The sequence below is a fragment of the Pagrus major genome, chromosome 1, assembly GCF_040436345.1.
Source record: "Pagrus major chromosome 1, Pma_NU_1.0".
In the NCBI taxonomy this organism is placed as follows: Eukaryota; Metazoa; Chordata; class Actinopteri; order Spariformes; family Sparidae; genus Pagrus; species Pagrus major.
Genome location: NC_133215.1, coordinates 27778174 through 27795585, shown reverse-complemented (window position 1 = coordinate 27795585; position 17412 = coordinate 27778174). Strand labels below are relative to the sequence as shown.

The 17412-nt window shown below is 41.8% G+C and overlaps 1 protein-coding gene across 1 annotated transcript; it reads right to left on the bottom strand.

The window, feature by feature from the left end:
• Positions 1-194: 194 nt before the first annotated feature.
• sec23b (SEC23 homolog B, coat complex II component) lies at positions 195-12730 on the bottom strand. The gene is made up of 19 exons (XM_073473182.1): positions 12563-12730; positions 10369-10596; positions 9866-9923; positions 9632-9718; positions 8847-9083; positions 8533-8618; positions 8000-8144; positions 6251-6409; positions 6023-6138; positions 5770-5893; positions 5591-5671; positions 5395-5484; positions 5069-5175; positions 4541-4694; positions 4255-4332; positions 3051-3212; positions 2816-2902; positions 2443-2664; positions 195-1197 (listed from the first exon to the last, which is right to left on the bottom strand). The coding sequence occupies exons 2-19, from the start codon at positions 10587-10589 to the stop codon at positions 1108-1110; spliced, it is 2304 nt and encodes a 767-aa protein (XP_073329283.1). The 5' UTR covers positions 10590-10596; positions 12563-12730; the 3' UTR covers positions 195-1107.
• Between the last annotated feature and the right edge of the window lie 4682 nt (positions 12731-17412).

The window sequence follows — 17412 nt, the reverse complement described above, 5'->3', positions numbered from 1 at the left end:
CTGGCATGCAATCACTCATATCTGCGATGCTAGACTGTAAGGCCTTTCCTTCTGTTGCAAACAGATGCCCGGTGTATGAATTGAGCATCCTTAGTAACCTCTGTGACTTCCATGAAAATCCAGAGCAGTACGACTTAAAAATGCTTCGTGGCGTAGGTGCCGGTGCGAGGACAGACGTCACAAGAGAGAGACAGTTTCCTGCCAACAGGCCTTTATATGGACAGACAGGACCTAAATCAAACAACTGTCCCTTTCATACAGTCTTACAGTATATTAAAGTTTGATTACAAAGACACTTGGGCAGTCATCAGGTGCAAAATACCAGATAGTGAACGAGACGGGATGAAGAGGACTGATCTATACGGAGTGGAAGTTAAGAATAAATGTTCGTCATTGAAAACGGAGTCAGTCTCCGTTGATTTGATGTGATCGACTTCCATTCCTCAGAACATTAAGCCTCATTTTTCAGCGGGAATTTTCTTGGAAAACACTCACGGTATAATCCACGTAGGATTTTTATTTTTTTACATGTGATTAACAAGCCATCAGTGTCAATACCTTTTAGTCCCCTTGAACATCTCTTATCATTATAATTTATTCATGAGAAAATTCCAGGCATTTCTTTCTTTCTTCAGCTATAGACAAAGCAAACACATAGAAGCCTTCCATTAAACAGCACCTTCAACCAAGTGTGATGCAGTACATACATATTTTAGGACAAACAAAAACAATTAAATTATTAGTCTAATCATTCTGTGTGTCAGAGGTAATATCAAATATAAAAGAGAGATAGAGAATTTGATATTGCTTAAGGACAGTCTGGTTGTGAAGTACCGGAGCCGTTTCTCATAAATAACAAGTTAATGAACATGAGTACAAATGTCACTTGTTTTCTTATTAGGAATGTGCTGTCAACCCTTCGTTTCTGTTCCTTTTCAGCATGGAAATGTCACATGCAACTCCATTAAGGGCACAGTAAAATCAAGCACGCACACACACAGTAGACTCTCTGGGTTTGGCTCCTTTACAAGAACAGGGGAAATGTTAATGGATCCCTAAATGAAAGCGGGAATGTCAGATCACTCCTCTTCTCTTTGTTGTGGATGTTTACGCCGAGCTGGAAACAGCCAGTTTCTTCAAGTGGTCCATGAAGACCTGCAGGCTAACGTCATCGGTGAGGATCGGGGCTCCCGTCTCCTGCAGGTGCACCAGAGGAAAGGTGAGACAAAAACAGTGTGTTAGTGATTTATATGGGCAGATCTTTACATGACATAACTCGAAGCAAACACGTTTACAGCTAAAATTAGTTTATGCAAGACCTTGATCTCTTGATAATCTCATTTTCAGACTGTCAGATGAGTATTCACAGTGTTTGTACACTGCAGGTTACAGCTCTTCCTTGACTTGGGAAATAAAGGATTAATACTATTTTCAGCTTTCAATCTTCCTCACTTAGATCAGAGGTTAGCTAATCCAGGGCCTGTGTTTGCTGACAGTCTGACTTTAAACCTTCTGAGTCATCATCACAAATTGTTTTTTCACCCAGTATACAGACAAGTCTGGGCTTTAAAAGTCTGGGTTTAGATGTATAAAAAGGAAATTAAACATTTTTGAATTTAATTTATTGTTTTATACGATAAACGATTTAATGATGATGGTCTGCTCAAAATATTAAACCTTTACATTTGACAGTATGGAAGCTGAGGAAAGCCATGCTTGCAGTTGTTTTTTAATGCTGTTAGGGAGATCAAATTATTTCATTATCTTGAGTTAACAAAGGTCATTTTCTTTATTTACCTAATGACCTCGAGAAAACAAAGACAGATTTCTCAAGATAAAATAAGTTATCCAGGAAAAGGACTTCATGATTCATAAGAGTGGACCATGAAGTACACACACACCTCTGTGAAGTGGGTTTGGGCGTTACAAAGCAATTCATTTCATATGAAGGTACATTATAGCTAATTATCAGAAAGGATAGGCTAATAGTCAACATAAACGTACTCCTACTTGCTGTAGCCTCCTCTTTCGACATGGCTGCTGCTTTAACTCTGGCAAACCAATCTTTGCTGATTGCATCAATACTGGAGTGAAACAATCGTTTGTTTTCTCGTAATAATGTGTGATTATCTTGTTATGTCAAGATAACAAACTTGTTTTCTCGATATATTGAAATTATACATTTGATCTTGATCTTGAGACAATCACATAAAAAAATGAAATAATTGCAATCATGGCCATTCTCGGCTTTCGTAAAACTGTGCTGAAAGTCTGGAAATCATTTACCTTTAAAATAAACTGAACCATAATCTGAAAGAATTTACTGAGTTGCCATTTTTTCCCTCAGTTTTTATACCCACAGTCTGTTTCTGCTTTGGATGAAGAATTTGACCTCTCTATATATTTTCAGGTCTTAAAACGTAGTAGTTTATAACACTATACCTGTCCCCAGGCGTAGAGGTTGTTGTGGGTCTGTGACGGGTTGACCTTGGAGAGCAGGAAGCGAGCCTGTGAGCCTCCGTGCTCTGTGTCGACGTAGCGCGGCATGGGGAAGCGCGTCTGCAGGATCTCCTGGGCATCATCTAGTGGAGCCTGCAGCAGCTGTTTGAAGTTCTCATATTCAGCCATTTCCTGGTAGCCAGCCTTTCGCCACTGGGCAATGGTCTGGGAATGAACAGGTAAACGACAGCATTTAGAAATGTATGTATGTATCACCAAGTGTGTTTTTCATTGTGTAGAAAGAGATTTTTGGTGAGATTTTTGATTACTAATGGGGGTTAATGGAATGCTGTCATTACTATGTGATCTCTCTCACCTCTCCATGGTAGATAACCAACTGGAAGAAGGTGTCCATCAGCAGGATTCGATCTGGCAGGATGCTGCTGCTGTCCAGGAGAACGGGCTGTGAACAACACATACATCCACAAGATAGTTTGGATCAGGCACCAAAAACATCAGCACTGACAAACAACAAACACTCCGAAGCTTCTAGGAAAGGCCACATCCTCCTCTAACATTGATGATAATTGTGTGGAGGGTGTGAGGCTGACCTCTGGTGGTCCGTGGAAGGAGTATGAGTAGAGGATGGGCTGGACCATGATCAGAGACTGGGTCAGGTCCTGCCTGACGAAGTGGTGCCTGTAGTAGGACGACTCATCTGGGCTGTTGTTGAACACCTGCAGGAAGGGCGACCGCCGCAGGTGGAACATGAACTGCAGGTGGAGGCGAAAGGAAGAAAATTAGCTATTAAAATTAGTTATCACATCATGTGAGCAAAGACAAAGCATACAGTCCTAATGCAAAGACACTAAAATAGGGAACAGTGTTATAATGACCTCCGCCAAGGAGGTTGTTTTTGCCTGTGTCTGTTTGTTGGTTTGTCAGCAGGAATACACTACTGAACAGATTTTCCCTAAACGTGGATGGAGGACGGGTCTCCGCCCAGAATAGACACCATTAACTTTTAGTGCAGATCCAGATAAAGGGACGTATTCAGGAATTTTTCCTCTTTATCATTGTGAGGGGGTGTTTTTCTTTCTCCATTTACATCTTGTTTATATATACAGTGTGATATTTCCTATTCTAGAAGGAGAAGCTGTAACGTACGCAATTTCCCCAACAGGGATCTATAAAGTATTTCTGATTCAGATTTTTTTCTCTATATATTTTTGTTCATTTCTCAGGGAATAATTCATAGATCTTGAAAATTTTTTTTGGCCATTATTAATTACGCTTAACTCAAACTGTGAAGGTAAGATAGGAAGTGGAGGTAAAAAGAGGTTAAAAAACACAACAAACGTGCCTCCAAACAGGAACTACTGGGAAGAGAAGTGTGGAGCAGGAGGAGAATATTTCGATCAGCCCTGTTGAGACTAAAGTTTACAACCACAAACTGAACACGAGTGCTAGTAGCAACTTAAGTAGCGCTGCTTAAGCGTCCACAGCACTGGCTAATGTTAGCAGTAAACGATGCAAAACAGTAAGCTGAATTAAGCCTATGCTCATAATGGTTTTACTTGGTGAGCCTTTTTATATATTTATTTTTAGGTGGTACACGATGTAAAAAGTTTCAGAAACACCGTTTTATTTGATGTTGGACTAGACTTGATTAAATTTAATTAAACTAAATTAAAGGGGACTGTTGGGCCTCTCTACTAAGACTTGATTACCCCACATTTAAATGTGGGAGAAAGATTGCTTATCAATTTCTTTGTAGATTCACTGTCATGTATTTGCAATAGGAGGAAGGTGTACCTGTGGGTAGAGAGACAGAGACTCTGACAGTCTGAAGGATGTCGGATCGTCTTTGTTGAACTGGCCAAACTTCTGACACTGAAACAAAGGGAAACAAAACATTGTTTAAATACTGAACATACTGTGTCATGGAACAACCTGTATAGCCTGCCACATCACACAGCTGTTACACAATCAGAGATTGTTTATTGAATGATGTTCTACTGCTTTCATATATATAATCCTAACAATGCCAACTATGCATTGTTCCTCTCTCCACAAAAGGACTAGCAGGTGTGTCACTCACCAGGCGGATGAGCTGCCTGTCGAGCCAGCGCAGGACATCTGGTCCCTCCTCCGACTCGGCTCTGAAGACCCCCAGACGGGCCATGAGCACGGCGGACGCTTCCTGGTCGAAGGACGACTCGATGTGCTGAATTTGGGACTGTGCATCTGCCCAGCTTTGGTAGGGATGGAGAGGGAGTGAAAAGGAGAGGACGGAAAGCGGGAGAGGTGCAGGTGAGCGTGGGTGTGGTGTGAATGACGCACACAGGTCCCGGAAGGTGTTGTCACAAATTGCAGGAATGCAAACATCCTTTCAGGCGAGGCTGATATTGATTTTAGCTTTCACGTTCTTGACAGTAAGCCAGGCTCATTATTATCTCTACCTAAGACTCGTCATAAAAAAAAAAAGGTACATAAAGTAAATATTCACTCTCTCAGTCTTTAATGCAAAATAACCTCACTTTTTAATAATAATATTCCAAGCTGACACGGAATAACTACAGTTTTAGGTACGATCCTGTCCACTCCAACAAGAAATCCAGAGTCTTACTTCCTGGCGATGGTGGTGACCCGTATCCTCCTCTGTGCATTGGAGTGCTGGTACTGGGTTACAAACTGGACCACCCCTCGGCCACCCTGGGGGACTGGTGCATTGTGCTACACACACAAACACACAAGACAGTAAGACTACAATCGTCGATCACTATCCCGTTTCATGAGCTGAACAAATGGCCTTCAGCTACAAGCACAAAAAGCCATTGTTTGGACAGTTTTACTGAACAAAGCCTTCATCACAGTTATCCTCTTGTTTGATGTGATAAGCAACTGTGCTTTCATCAGCCTACAGTAATCCCATCAAGTGTTTTTTTTTTTTACCTGATTCACCACCTCGAAATACATTCCCAAAGTGGTGGAGGGGTTGAGACTGCACACTTTCCACTGGGTCGTGCCACCAACACCCATCTCCTACACGACAACAGAGAACACATTGTGATGAATGGCAGCTCTCAGATTCAAAATACAACTGTGAGAAGGAGAAGGGAGGAATCGGAATCTGCAGGCGGGGACTCACATTCTCTGAAACACAGGAGCCCTTGGCGTTGAGTGAAACGCACGGCCCAATGGCGCCGCAAACCTTCAGTTCCCTTGATGTCTGTACACACACAGAAATTCACAACATCAATTTAACTTGCACAACAGCTAACGTTTGATTTAGCAAGTATAAATCTGTTGATACTTTTGACTCTTTACCTTGACTTCCATGACGCCTCCGAAGGCCATGCGGAAGTCTCCGTTGTAGTCTTTGCTAAAGACTCTCTGGAAGGTCTGCTTGAACAGCGAGGTGTTGAAGGAGTCTCCCATCACAATGTGACCCCTGTTAAAACAATACAACAAATCCTCTACAGTCATTTACATTCTAAATCAATCCTAATACATCCTATACTTTAGTTGGACTAATGCAATCCCATAACCATGACCAATTAAACAGTGAGTGCCGACATACCCGGTGAGATTAGACAAACACTTCATCTCCAGCAGTCCGGTCTGGTCTAGAGCACAGGCGTAGATATCAATACAGTGGCCATTTACTGCCGAGCGGTTAGCCATGGCTTCATAATACTGCGTGAGACAAAAGATAAAAAGCCATTTAATTTGAGTACGCTGTGAATGATGAACACAAGTACTGTTGCAGATGGCGAGACCCTGCGTTAGGGTTCATGCATTGGCTCACCTTGGTGGCTTTCTTCAAATGGCGAGCGTTGTCCTTCTGGATGTCGTGCCAGGAGCGGATGGGGGTTTTCAGCTCGTCTCCAACCACCATGCCTGGGCCCTGGGTTGGTGGCCCTCCCATGAACAGCATCACACGAGCCCCTGTGTTGGGGAATGTGCCCTGTGGAGAAAGAGAGGAGGAAATTGGCTTCAGTTAAGTATTTTTGTACATCCTCTGCTCAAGTCACATGCTTCTTATTTGACTATATCACCTAGTAGTCATATATACAAATACCTAGTATGCGATAAGTTATTCTATAGTGATACCCTTTTGTATTTCAATGCTGCCAATCTGTCTGTGAATGTTGATAATGAGCACTAATGGATAAGTTCTCAAATTTGTCATTTAAAGAAGGGTTAAGAAAAGCTGCAATGATTGGTCTTGTAACTGATTAGTCGATCAAAAGAAAATTAATCACCAACTATTTTGATAATTAGTTAATGCTTTCAAGCTAAAATGTCACATATGCTGGTTCCAGCATCTTAAATGTAAGGATCTGCTGCTTTTCTTTGACATTTATGATGTAATGAGTAATTGAGGAATCAATTCTTCATTTAATCGATTCATGAATTGAAGTTGGACAAAAGAACAATCTGAAGAAGTCACTTTGGGCTCTGGGAAATTGTGATGAGCTTTTTTAATTTTTTCTTGATATTTTATAGACTAGACGATTATTCATGTAAATAGTGAGTGTCATTTGAGTTAAGACTGCTTCATTAAAAGAATTAGGATCACCTGTGCAACACAGTGTAGGTAATCTATAGTGGAATAAAAATGTGATTTGAAAACACTAAATATGGGTAAGTAGGTGTCAGAACAGCAAGTAAGACATAATCAAAATACAAAAATGCATTTTCTACTTATGTCATCAGTTATTTTGGCTGTTTTTCACATGATATGACAAAAGAATCCAGAAATCCAGCTCATCTGAATGTATGTTTAAAGAGTGTAACAAGTCTGAATGAGTGCTTTAAGTGATTCAGAGTCAGCAAACGTCACAGCCAACGCTTACAACAAAGTCCATAGTCCAGGACTCTGGGAAAGCCCAAGACCCCGAGACATTTGGAAGCAGGCCACACAGTCACAAAGTCACTGGAGAGAACTTTTAATACAACGTGGCCATTTGATAATGGCCTCTACGTAAACGGTGATTCATTTATACAGGACAAAGTGTACTCGTTCAAAGAGAACATGTAAATAGATAAGCCTGCTAATAGTGGATGCTAACCACTTTCTGCACTTTATATGTAGACCGGTTCATCAAGTCAAATGCCTCTTGACAAATCAGCGACTTTGAGTCACTGAAAGAGTCAAATTTATTCTAATCATCGGGCCTCATCTCCTGTCTGCTGAAGGGGAGCAGAGCGGGGGAATGATCTAGTGCATCAGTTACATAACCACGCAGATTAGCAGTAGGAGAGGAAAGGATAATGATGGTGGGGAGTAAAGACAGAACGCAAACATGGAACCAGCCTTTGGACTGACAAAGCACATGTTCTGTTCCTGCAGAAGATAGTTATCAGGCAGTTTGTGTCTCTGAATGGTTACATGTGGCACGACTGTCTCCAAGAGGCTAAAGTTCAGCTTATGTGAATCCTGTGTGTGTGTTTGACAACAACATGTTGTACCCAGGTACAGTACAGTCTGGCATTATTTCTATCCACTTAATGTACAATGTTATCTGTGTTTCTGCATGTGTGTGTATTGTACCTCAAGCAGACCGACAGCAACAGACAGTGCAACGCCAGTGGAGCGGAGGGGGCGTTTGCCTTGAGGGACAGGCCACGGGTCTCTTTGGAGCTCGCCGAGCAAGTCAGTCAGATTCATGTCGACTCTGTGCACGGGCTGAAGGAACCTGAACAGGAACACAAACACACCTTAGAATCAGAAAAGCAAACTGCTGCAGGATCACCAAGTTTGTGTGTTTTTCCATCTTTTGAATTTGTTATACTCCTGCAGAGATCACGCTTCAAGCTATGTGCTTTTAGTCTAACACACAGGTATTGAACCAATTAGCGTTGTATGAGTGGCTACAGGCGTGTTTTAGGTGCGACAACAGGCGCGAGAAGCGACTGTTCGTTTTGAATAGCCCATGATAGACGGTGATAGACAGATGGTTTGTCCAATCACCTGTCAAGTATTTTGTGGGAGTGCCTGCCCTTTAACAAGCAGTTTCTAGCTAGCCTTCACAGATCTTTCTGTGTAACAAACCATCTGGCGGCATTCGGTTAGCTCCTCCATACCTGCAAGTGGCCGCAGCTTCCTGAGGTGCCGGTGGGCGACCTTGTTGTGCTGCTGCTGCTGCTGGCTTGGCTAAACCCAGCATCTCCTGAAACGCACAAAACATTAAGTTGAACAGAGAGTTTAAACATCTGCTACTTTGTTCGTCACTATTTATCTTGGCTCGGAACAATATATTTACTATGTAAATGGAGAATATCCCTTGAAGATATTTGCAAACGCCTTACTCTAAAAGGCTTTATGACTGCTTTTCCTATGTATACACATGCATCTCTTCATTAGCCTCATTTCACAGTTTGCCTTTGCCTCCACCCACCTGGATCTGTTTGGAGGAGAGGTCCTTGGTGCCCCTGAACACATAGCTCTTGGCGATCCCCTCACAGCTGAGCTCGTGCACCTGAACCATGCGTCCAAAAGTGATGAGGCCCACCAGGGCGTTGGGCGGCAGCAGGCTGAGGGACATCTGCAGGGACTCCTTGAGTGCCTGGAGATCCTCTTCTTCTAAACATGTGTCCACCACGTACAGGAAGATGAGAGGGGTTGGGGGTCCGCGCTGCAAAGAAGTGGAATAGAATTGTTACACTGTTAAAATCATGATTGTTCATTTTCTTGTCTGCAAAATAAAAAATGTTTTGCCACAAAGAAACTGAGAGGAAGTGGCTGAATCAATGTTTAATGCTTGGTTTGTTGTTTATATGTTTGTAAAATGCACTACCATGCACTTGCAGAGACATCAGCAGCTCATATTACTTTTGTGCATTATTTATGAAGCTACACTAGTAAGCCACAGTAATAGTCAGGCAGTCATTGGTTGGTTACAAAGACAAGGATGCAATAGCAAAGTATATACTCTTTTTTCATAAACCTGAGCTTTGCATCATGGGAAATGATCCATAACAAAGAGTGCTACATTGTTCAGATGTGTCAAGGTTGCCGAATGACACTTAACACATCGATTTGACCCGGAACTGAAAAAAACTCTCCCCTACGGAGGCAATATTGGATACCATTAATATTCACCTTTGCACAGAACATCTTCGGTACATTTAATCTCCCTGCATAGGGCTGAGGTCAAAGTGCAGACATGTATGTAGTATTTACCTGTACTATGTACTCGATAGTAGAAAACTGTGGCATGAGTTCAGCTGGCTGGTTCACTTCCGATATGCCTGCATAAGAGGGAGGGAACTGCAGAGACACACAGAGACAAAGAGAGATCTAGTCAAACCAGCCTAATAAAGGAATGTAGTTAGTCCACATGAAGTTTTGCAGGTTATTATTAAATATACAACTATTTATGTCAAACTAAATCATGCGGCAAACATCAGTACTTACTGGGTTTCTCTGGAAGCAGAAGTTGCACGCCCATATCTTTGCCCTGAAGTCAACTTGACTGTAAAAGAGGGATCAAAACAATTTAGGGTTTGCATCCAATTGGCAGGAGTGTCACTGTGACTGATAGAGGGCTACACATGATGTATTTACAGTGCTTATGCACCACACCTTACTACTACGTACTTATGACACCTCAGCATTTCCAAGTGCTGAGGTGTCAAAATATATTCAAACACAGCATCAAATTCAAATCCCTTCCACCCTCTCTTTCATCCCCATTGTCTTTGACTTAACACTACGACAAATAAACGTCGTGAAAATTGTTTTCACCAGATGTTTAAACACAACATAAAAAAGAAGGATAAATTATTCCAAAAGACAAAATAAAGGCTGAATACTCGCTGTAATAAATTCGCTGTTTTCTGATGCTTTGCAGCTGAAAAACAAACAAACAAAAAGGTAAACATCTGTTTTTTAAACATCAGTTTTTCTGTGTTACTCACCACAGTGGGTTGAGCACTGCCTTGCAGTTGGCCCGGCTGCATAGAACTGGCTCGTACTGGACCGGTGGCAGGTCAGGCCTCTCCTTGAGCGGTGTGAAGAGGCAGGACACTGGGACCACTAGCCTGGTGGCTTCCAGCCTGCTGGACGGCCAGAGGTTCCAGCTGAATCTCACCCCGTCCCTGTCCTCATTCTGTTGGATAAACTCCTGGTAGGTCGCCATCACAGAGCTGCAGCAGGGAAAGAGCCCAACAGACCACAGTGAGGTTGTGTAGCTCCAATAGAAGACCTGGATGATGTGACACCGGCACTCTCAACTTGTTACTGATCTTCACTAGCGGCACTGAGCTGCTCTTTATACAGGTGCTCCTTTCTCTCCTGCGCTATAATAAGACATAGATATTCCGACAGCATGACGCACAAATGTGTCATTAAGAAACCTGACCAACGTGTTTTGATGAGAACGGGTACGCAAAGGTATCCCAGAGCTATTCTTAGGCTCCACCTTTGTTAGCGTGTAAGGCAAACATCAATGACGCCTTTAGTAAAATATCACTAGGGAATCTGTTGTAACAACAGTACACTCTGCCTCTTTCTCACTGTTATCAGAGGAACTTTATATTCCATGAGCAATACAATGGTATTTCAGCAGGGTGACAAGGCGCATTTGAAAAGATGACAGGAACAAAAGTTACAGTATTTTGTTGTCAACTACACATAAGATATCAGTGTACAGTAAGATATATACTTCAGACAACTGTGTGCTAGGCTGCTTTTAATCTCCTGCACATTGTCTAACTTGCAAAATTACATTTGTTTGTGATGTTTCAGTAATAAAGTAAAGTTACATGAAGTTTCACAGCATGCGCGACTGTATCTGCAACTTTCGATCTACTCATCCCGCTACGTGTACCTGCCTCCTCATGAAACAGTTGTGCAAGTGTGCAAAGTATTTTTCCTCAACTGATTGAGAAAACAACTGTTGAGTCAATAAAATATCAATCACAACTTCCCAGGGCCCAACGTGACATATTCAAATTGCATGTTTTGTCTGACTGATAGTCAAAGGCACCAAAATGCTTAATTTTCTATCACAAAAGAGAAAGCAAAATTTTAAAGCCTAATTTTTGGTTGGTAAATGACTTCTATAATCAGTTTATTATCAAAACAGCTGTCAATCTGACTGATACATATCCATCTCCAAATCAATTCTTGAAACAATGGTTTCAGTGTTAGCACTACACCAGATTGTTCCATACTATAGAAATGTTTGAAGAAAATACAGCCTATTTTTAACTGTTATATAACTTTGATTGACATTTTTTCTCCCGGTCTGAGATAAGAAGCTATTAATTTCTCAGTAGCTAAAACGCCTCTGCAAAAAACAATCCTGCACACTGTAACCTGGCTTGTATCTAGCACTGTATTATCATAACTGAGTGATCATTCCAACAAAAAACAAAATGCCAAGCTTCATCTCAAATGTGAGAGTTTTGCTGTAGACAGATGGAGCATTTTGGACTGTTGGCCCGACAAAACAACTCAACTGAAGACATCACTTTGAGGAGATTAACTGATAATTATTTAATTAATTGTTAGTTTCCCCATGTCCAATGTTTATCTTCAGGAATGTGACCTTTGCCTGGCAACATCTGTTGAGGGGGATGTGGGGGTGATGATGGGGGGTTTCGGTTGTTAGAAACAGTTTCCCCTTTCGCTCTCTGTGGGGAAGCACGGGGAAACCTTAAATCTTTCTTTAATCATGGAGATTAATCGCTATATAAGCGATTTAGTTAAACACTGACTATCTTTGAGTTCATACCATAGGCTACAGGCCACGTATCATTGCTGATAAACCCGGCAGCAAAGGTTATCTGTGAACATTTCTACCCAGAAATCATTAAAATACGATCGTTTTCGAGGCTTCTGCGACCGCGATGAGAAACACAAAACCCGGTTTAGCAACAACGACGGTGGTTGTAGGAATCTAACGAGTTCAGCAGCAGACGGTGTCGTGTCAAGCATCGCTGCCAAATGTCTCTGAGCTCTTCTGTCACTCAACAAGCTAACGCTACGTTGGATAGCCTGTTGGGCTAGCTAACGGAACGTTAGCATTAACCCACTTCCTGTCCCAAAATGAATGGAAGACTGCAGGGCGGCCTACATTCGAGCAAAATTAAGTCGAGTGCTGCTTACCTTTTATATCGGGTCGGTCTCGGGTCAAGACAAGAGCTAAAGAGTCGGTTGTGTTCAAAACGAATTACAGCATTTGGGGATAAAAGCGGACGGTTGTACCGGACAGAGAGACGACGGTGAGGGGATCACTCCCTTTCAGCCGGCTTCTGCACTTTACTAGAATGACGTGTTACTCCAAGTTCAAGCGCCTCCTATTGGCTCCCCATTCCGTGACGTTGAGGGCGTGCTCTGCGTACGCACGGGAAGAGGAGGGACTATGGGAAATGGAGTCTATGGTTAGTCAAAGCGTTATCGCAGTTGTTATGCTCTAATGACTCTATTTTACAGAGTGATAACGTGTGATTAGACAACTGTTTTATTTTCTACTCTCTGCTATCTCACCATTAAGTAACACACTGTGTAGAGAACTGATATCAATATGACCTTTGACCTGTGGTAGAAATGAATTTATTCAACTCCATTGTATGCCCCATTGTGCTTCTACTCAGCTATAATTGAGAGTTAAATATATTATATTATATTATATTATATTACATTGTATTGTATTATATTGAACTTTATTGTACTTACTGTACTACAGCACCTATTGTTTTTTTCCACTATAATCACTATAATGCTAATAATATGCAATCTATTTAACATTCATTCCTATGCACTATTTGTATTTGTTCACAATTTGCAAAAACACTTGCATACATACATTGTATGTTGTTGGTCATTGTTGGCATGTGGTATACACCAAGGTAGCTGCTGCTGTTGTGTGCAGGCCTGAACCTCCTCAGTCAGATCATCATGGAAATGGATACAAGTTCAGAGGTGGAGTTTCCATCAGCCACTTCCTATCCATGGATGGCATCAAGCTGTATGCCAGGTGTGAGTTCTACATCACCTCACCAGGGTCTACAGCGACGGCATCAGGATGCCATTTGGACTGGACAAGTGTGGTCGAATGTTGGCAAAAAGAGGAGGAGTGGTGGTGAGGACTGAAGGGAGGGTATTACCAGATGGCAGGATAACAGACATACAGGGCAGTTTCAAGTCCCTGGGTAGCCCACAGGCAAATGGGAGCCACGAGGAGGCAGCATGGAGCTATATTTTTCAGAGAGTGAGGCAGGTCCTGAGTGAGCAAGCTCAACGGGACCCAAGAGATCCAAGCCATCAACACTTCCCTTCTAGTCATCGGATATGCAGCTTGCCAAAAAAGGAGATAAAGGTCACAGAAATAAGGACACGCAAAATCCTCACAACGCACTGAGGGCTCCATCCAAAGTCCAGCAGGCTGAGACTGTATGGTAAGTGGGGGCTGAGGGTTAGTGAGCAGAATGAAAAAGAGGCTCATTCACAAGTACATCAGGAAGAGGCCCCGCAGGATGAACTGTTGAATGAGTATTTCAGGCAGCAGAAGAGGAAGAAGAGGAGGTGTCATGGAAGACTGAACTCCTTCACTGGATCAGCAGATAGAAGACGTGCCTGATATCAAGAAATCCTACCAGTCGCTAAAGAAAGCTTGACTGAGGGATATCACAGGCCCTGATTATAGCAGCGAAACAACTGGCCCTCAGCACCAGATCGTTTGAGTCAGGGGTCTACCACACCAGACTAGACCCAGGATGCAGGCTGTGCAAAGATGCCCCTGAGACCCTGTTAGAGGACCTGAGCTCAAGGAAGACACACAAAGCATCTGAAAAGGTGAGACGTAGATTTATATATAAGCTTTACATATTTGTAGGCCTCCACAATAGTTCTTATTTTGACATATCTTTGTTCAGCTGTGTTGCCCTTTTATTGCTGTATGTCTCCTTCTATCTTTCCTGTAAATTGTTCTTGTAATTGTGTTCAAGAAAATTTGGGAGCAAGACTCAGGAGTTACAGACCTTGTGTGTGTACACATACTTGGCACATAAAGCGGATTTTCACAATTAACAATCACGCTTCAATGCACGTAACTCCATGGAGTCTGATAAAAAAAACTAATGATCCATCCAAACTAATGATCCATCCAAACACCCAGATATCCACATGATCCTCTTATAAAAACAATAAATCAAAAGTATGTCGGCCACCGGATTCAAACCCACACATCGCTTTTTTCACACAGCTTGAGGCAAACATGATTTCTTTGGATAAAAAGAGGTTTACTGAAAAGTGCTGGCCTTCTCCAATTAGTGCTCCCTGCTGCACAAAGTAATAACATCCCTGTCGAAATGAATGATACGTTACCTTCACTTCTCTGTGTGCATACAGTTGTATATCTCAAGGTCACTGTTGCTCTCCATCAGCAGCTGGAGTGAAACAGTGGCACACTGCTGCTCATAGTCATGCTGTGTTCAAGGCTCACATACTGGGACGTTTGGGATATGTCTGCGTCATATACGCCTACTATCCTGCATTAGATATCTGTTGAAATGCTGTATATTTGTGACTGAGGATGGAGTGTGTAAAGAAGTCAAGTCAATAGTTTTAACCTGAACTCTGTAGAGCACTAAGAAACACATGGGCTATTAGCAAAGCTGAAATGTAGCTTAAAGGAGGACGAAAAGTACTTTTATCTAATTTTTTCACTAACCAAATTGAAATTTAGCCTGTTGCAAGTCTTTAATGCTGCTAAAGTTGACTGAATTATTCTAGAAAGTAAATTGCATAGTCTACATTTATTAAAGTACTGCTCTTAAGTATACATTTGAGGTGCCTGTACATCCATTTTATGCTACTTTATACTTCTATTCCACCACATTTATACACCAGTTACTTTGCAGATTTAGATTACTATAATATCACAATACATAAATCAGCTACTATATTATGATATATTATATAGGTTACCTGCCTACCAAGCAGTATGTAGCTTGTTGAATTCCTCCACCTTCATTGGCTGTAACATTAAAGGATAAGTTCTCCCAAAAATACAAATGTGGTCATTATCTACTCACCCCCACTATGGAGAGTCAGGTGAGGTTTCTTAGTCCACAAAACATTTCTGGAGTTTCGCAACGAAACAGCATTTTCCTAAACAACTGAAGTAGATTGGGACTTGTTTTGTAACATAAAAAAACCCAAAACCATTAGCATTAGCTAATTAACAAGCACCCTGTCTGAAGAGGGTGCACAAACTCAATTGCACATCAAGGGTGTGAATAATGTCTTTCAACTCAGTTTGGAATATCAGGGTTTCTGGAGATGTGGATTATGCTGGATGAGCTGTATGGAGCCATTTAATGTTTTTTTCTTCTTTTTTCTTTTTACATTTTAAAACAAGTCCCCATCTACCTCAGTTGTTTAGGAGAATTCTGCAATGCTCCAGAAATGTTTTGTGGACTACAAACTTCACCCAACTTCCATCAGCATGAGGATGAGTAAATAATGACAGAATGTTCATCTTTGGGTGAACTTATCCTTTAAATTAATGTATGCATTAATGCATCATAATCTATAATAGGCCTATATATTATTCTGAAGTGGGCCACTTTGCATAATGAGTACTTTTACTTTTAGTACTTTGGATATATAGGCCCTAGTATTATTATGCTCATACTTTTGCACTTCTACTAAGAAAGAGTTTAAATGCAGGAGTATTTTAAAGGTGCACTATTGTAGTTTTGGGGAAGAAATTTTAATGAGAAGGGAAAGATCTTCATTGTCTGCTTTTTTTTTTATGTCTCAACAAACTAAATAAACAAACTCTTTGTTTTCATGACTGAATAAACAAACTGACCTTAAAGGACAACATAATTTCATACTGTTTTACTTTGCGTATATGTGGCGGACCCTGCCACCTTTCTAGCTTCAAACAGTGTTCTGAGGACCTTATTGTCCTCTGAGAACAGCTTGTTTATTCAGTAGTGGAAAAAACACATATATGTGAGTTTGTATTAATACCTAGCACTCTTTAAGACAGGGCTCCAAGATCAGGCAATGAAGCAGGTAATAATGCATATTTTTATATCACATACCAGCTGACACACAGTGAACACTAGTCTGCATTTCCCACCACTACACTTGCATTTTTGTAGTTTTATAACAAAACGTCTTGAGCTCCACTCGACCTGCTGCTTTGTGTTTTATGCTCACGTTTAGTCAGTCATACAAACTGCAGTATGTTTGTCTCCCCCCTAACCTGCCACCTTTCTAGCTTCAAACAGCTTATTTATTCAGTAGTGGAAAAAATACATATATCTGAGTTTGTATTATTACCTCATTAATATAATCCTGAGTTTGAATTCATTCTCCAAAACACATAACACCCCTTTAACATTGTAGTATTGCTACTTCCATTTAAGAAAAAGGTCTAAACTTGTCATTATGTTCTGTGCCACACACTTTAAGCACGCTGTGTTTGTGTCTGGACAGAACCTGAGTGAAGCCTGCATGATCTCACACAGCCTGTCCTGAGCGTCTGTGAACATTAGGTGGCGCTGTAACCAAGCTGTACTCTGTGTGAAGCAGAGACCCCTGGAGACAGAGAGAGAGAGAGAGAGAGAGGGAGAGAGAGAGAGAGAGAGAGAGAGAGAGAGAGAGAGAGAGAGAGAGGAGAGCTTTGTGCCGTGCTCAGCGGACTCTCTCCTCTCTCCCTCGCAGAGTGCTGGACCTACAGGCGGCAGGTGTGCGCACCGGAGCTCCCCTCACTTTCACCACGTCTGGGACCCAATTCGGATACTAAAACGAGCCTGCACCTGTAAGTCCGCTGCCCACGGTACGTCCCCGGCTGTGAGGATGTTGCAGTGATAACACGGCAGAGCATCTCCTCCTCTGTATCCACTCAGCCGGCATCGTCAGCTGTTGCTCTAGCAGAGAGTCCGTGGAAGAGTCGGGAGCAACAGAAAAGGCCAAACTATGCGACTGACTTTCTGCCG

Coding starts and splice junctions, on each gene's coding strand:
- sec23b (XM_073473182.1), bottom strand. CDS start 10,589: ATGGCGACCTACCAGGAGTTTATCCAACAGAATGAGGACAGGGACGGG. Junction 9,084..9,631: donor CTATCGAGTACATAGTACAG/GTAAATACTACA, acceptor ACTTCTTTGCAG/CGCGGACCCCCAACCCCTCT. Junction 1,198..2,442: donor ACCTCTACGCCTGGGGACAG/GTATAGTGTTAT, acceptor GTGCACCTGCAG/GAGACGGGAGCCCCGATCCT.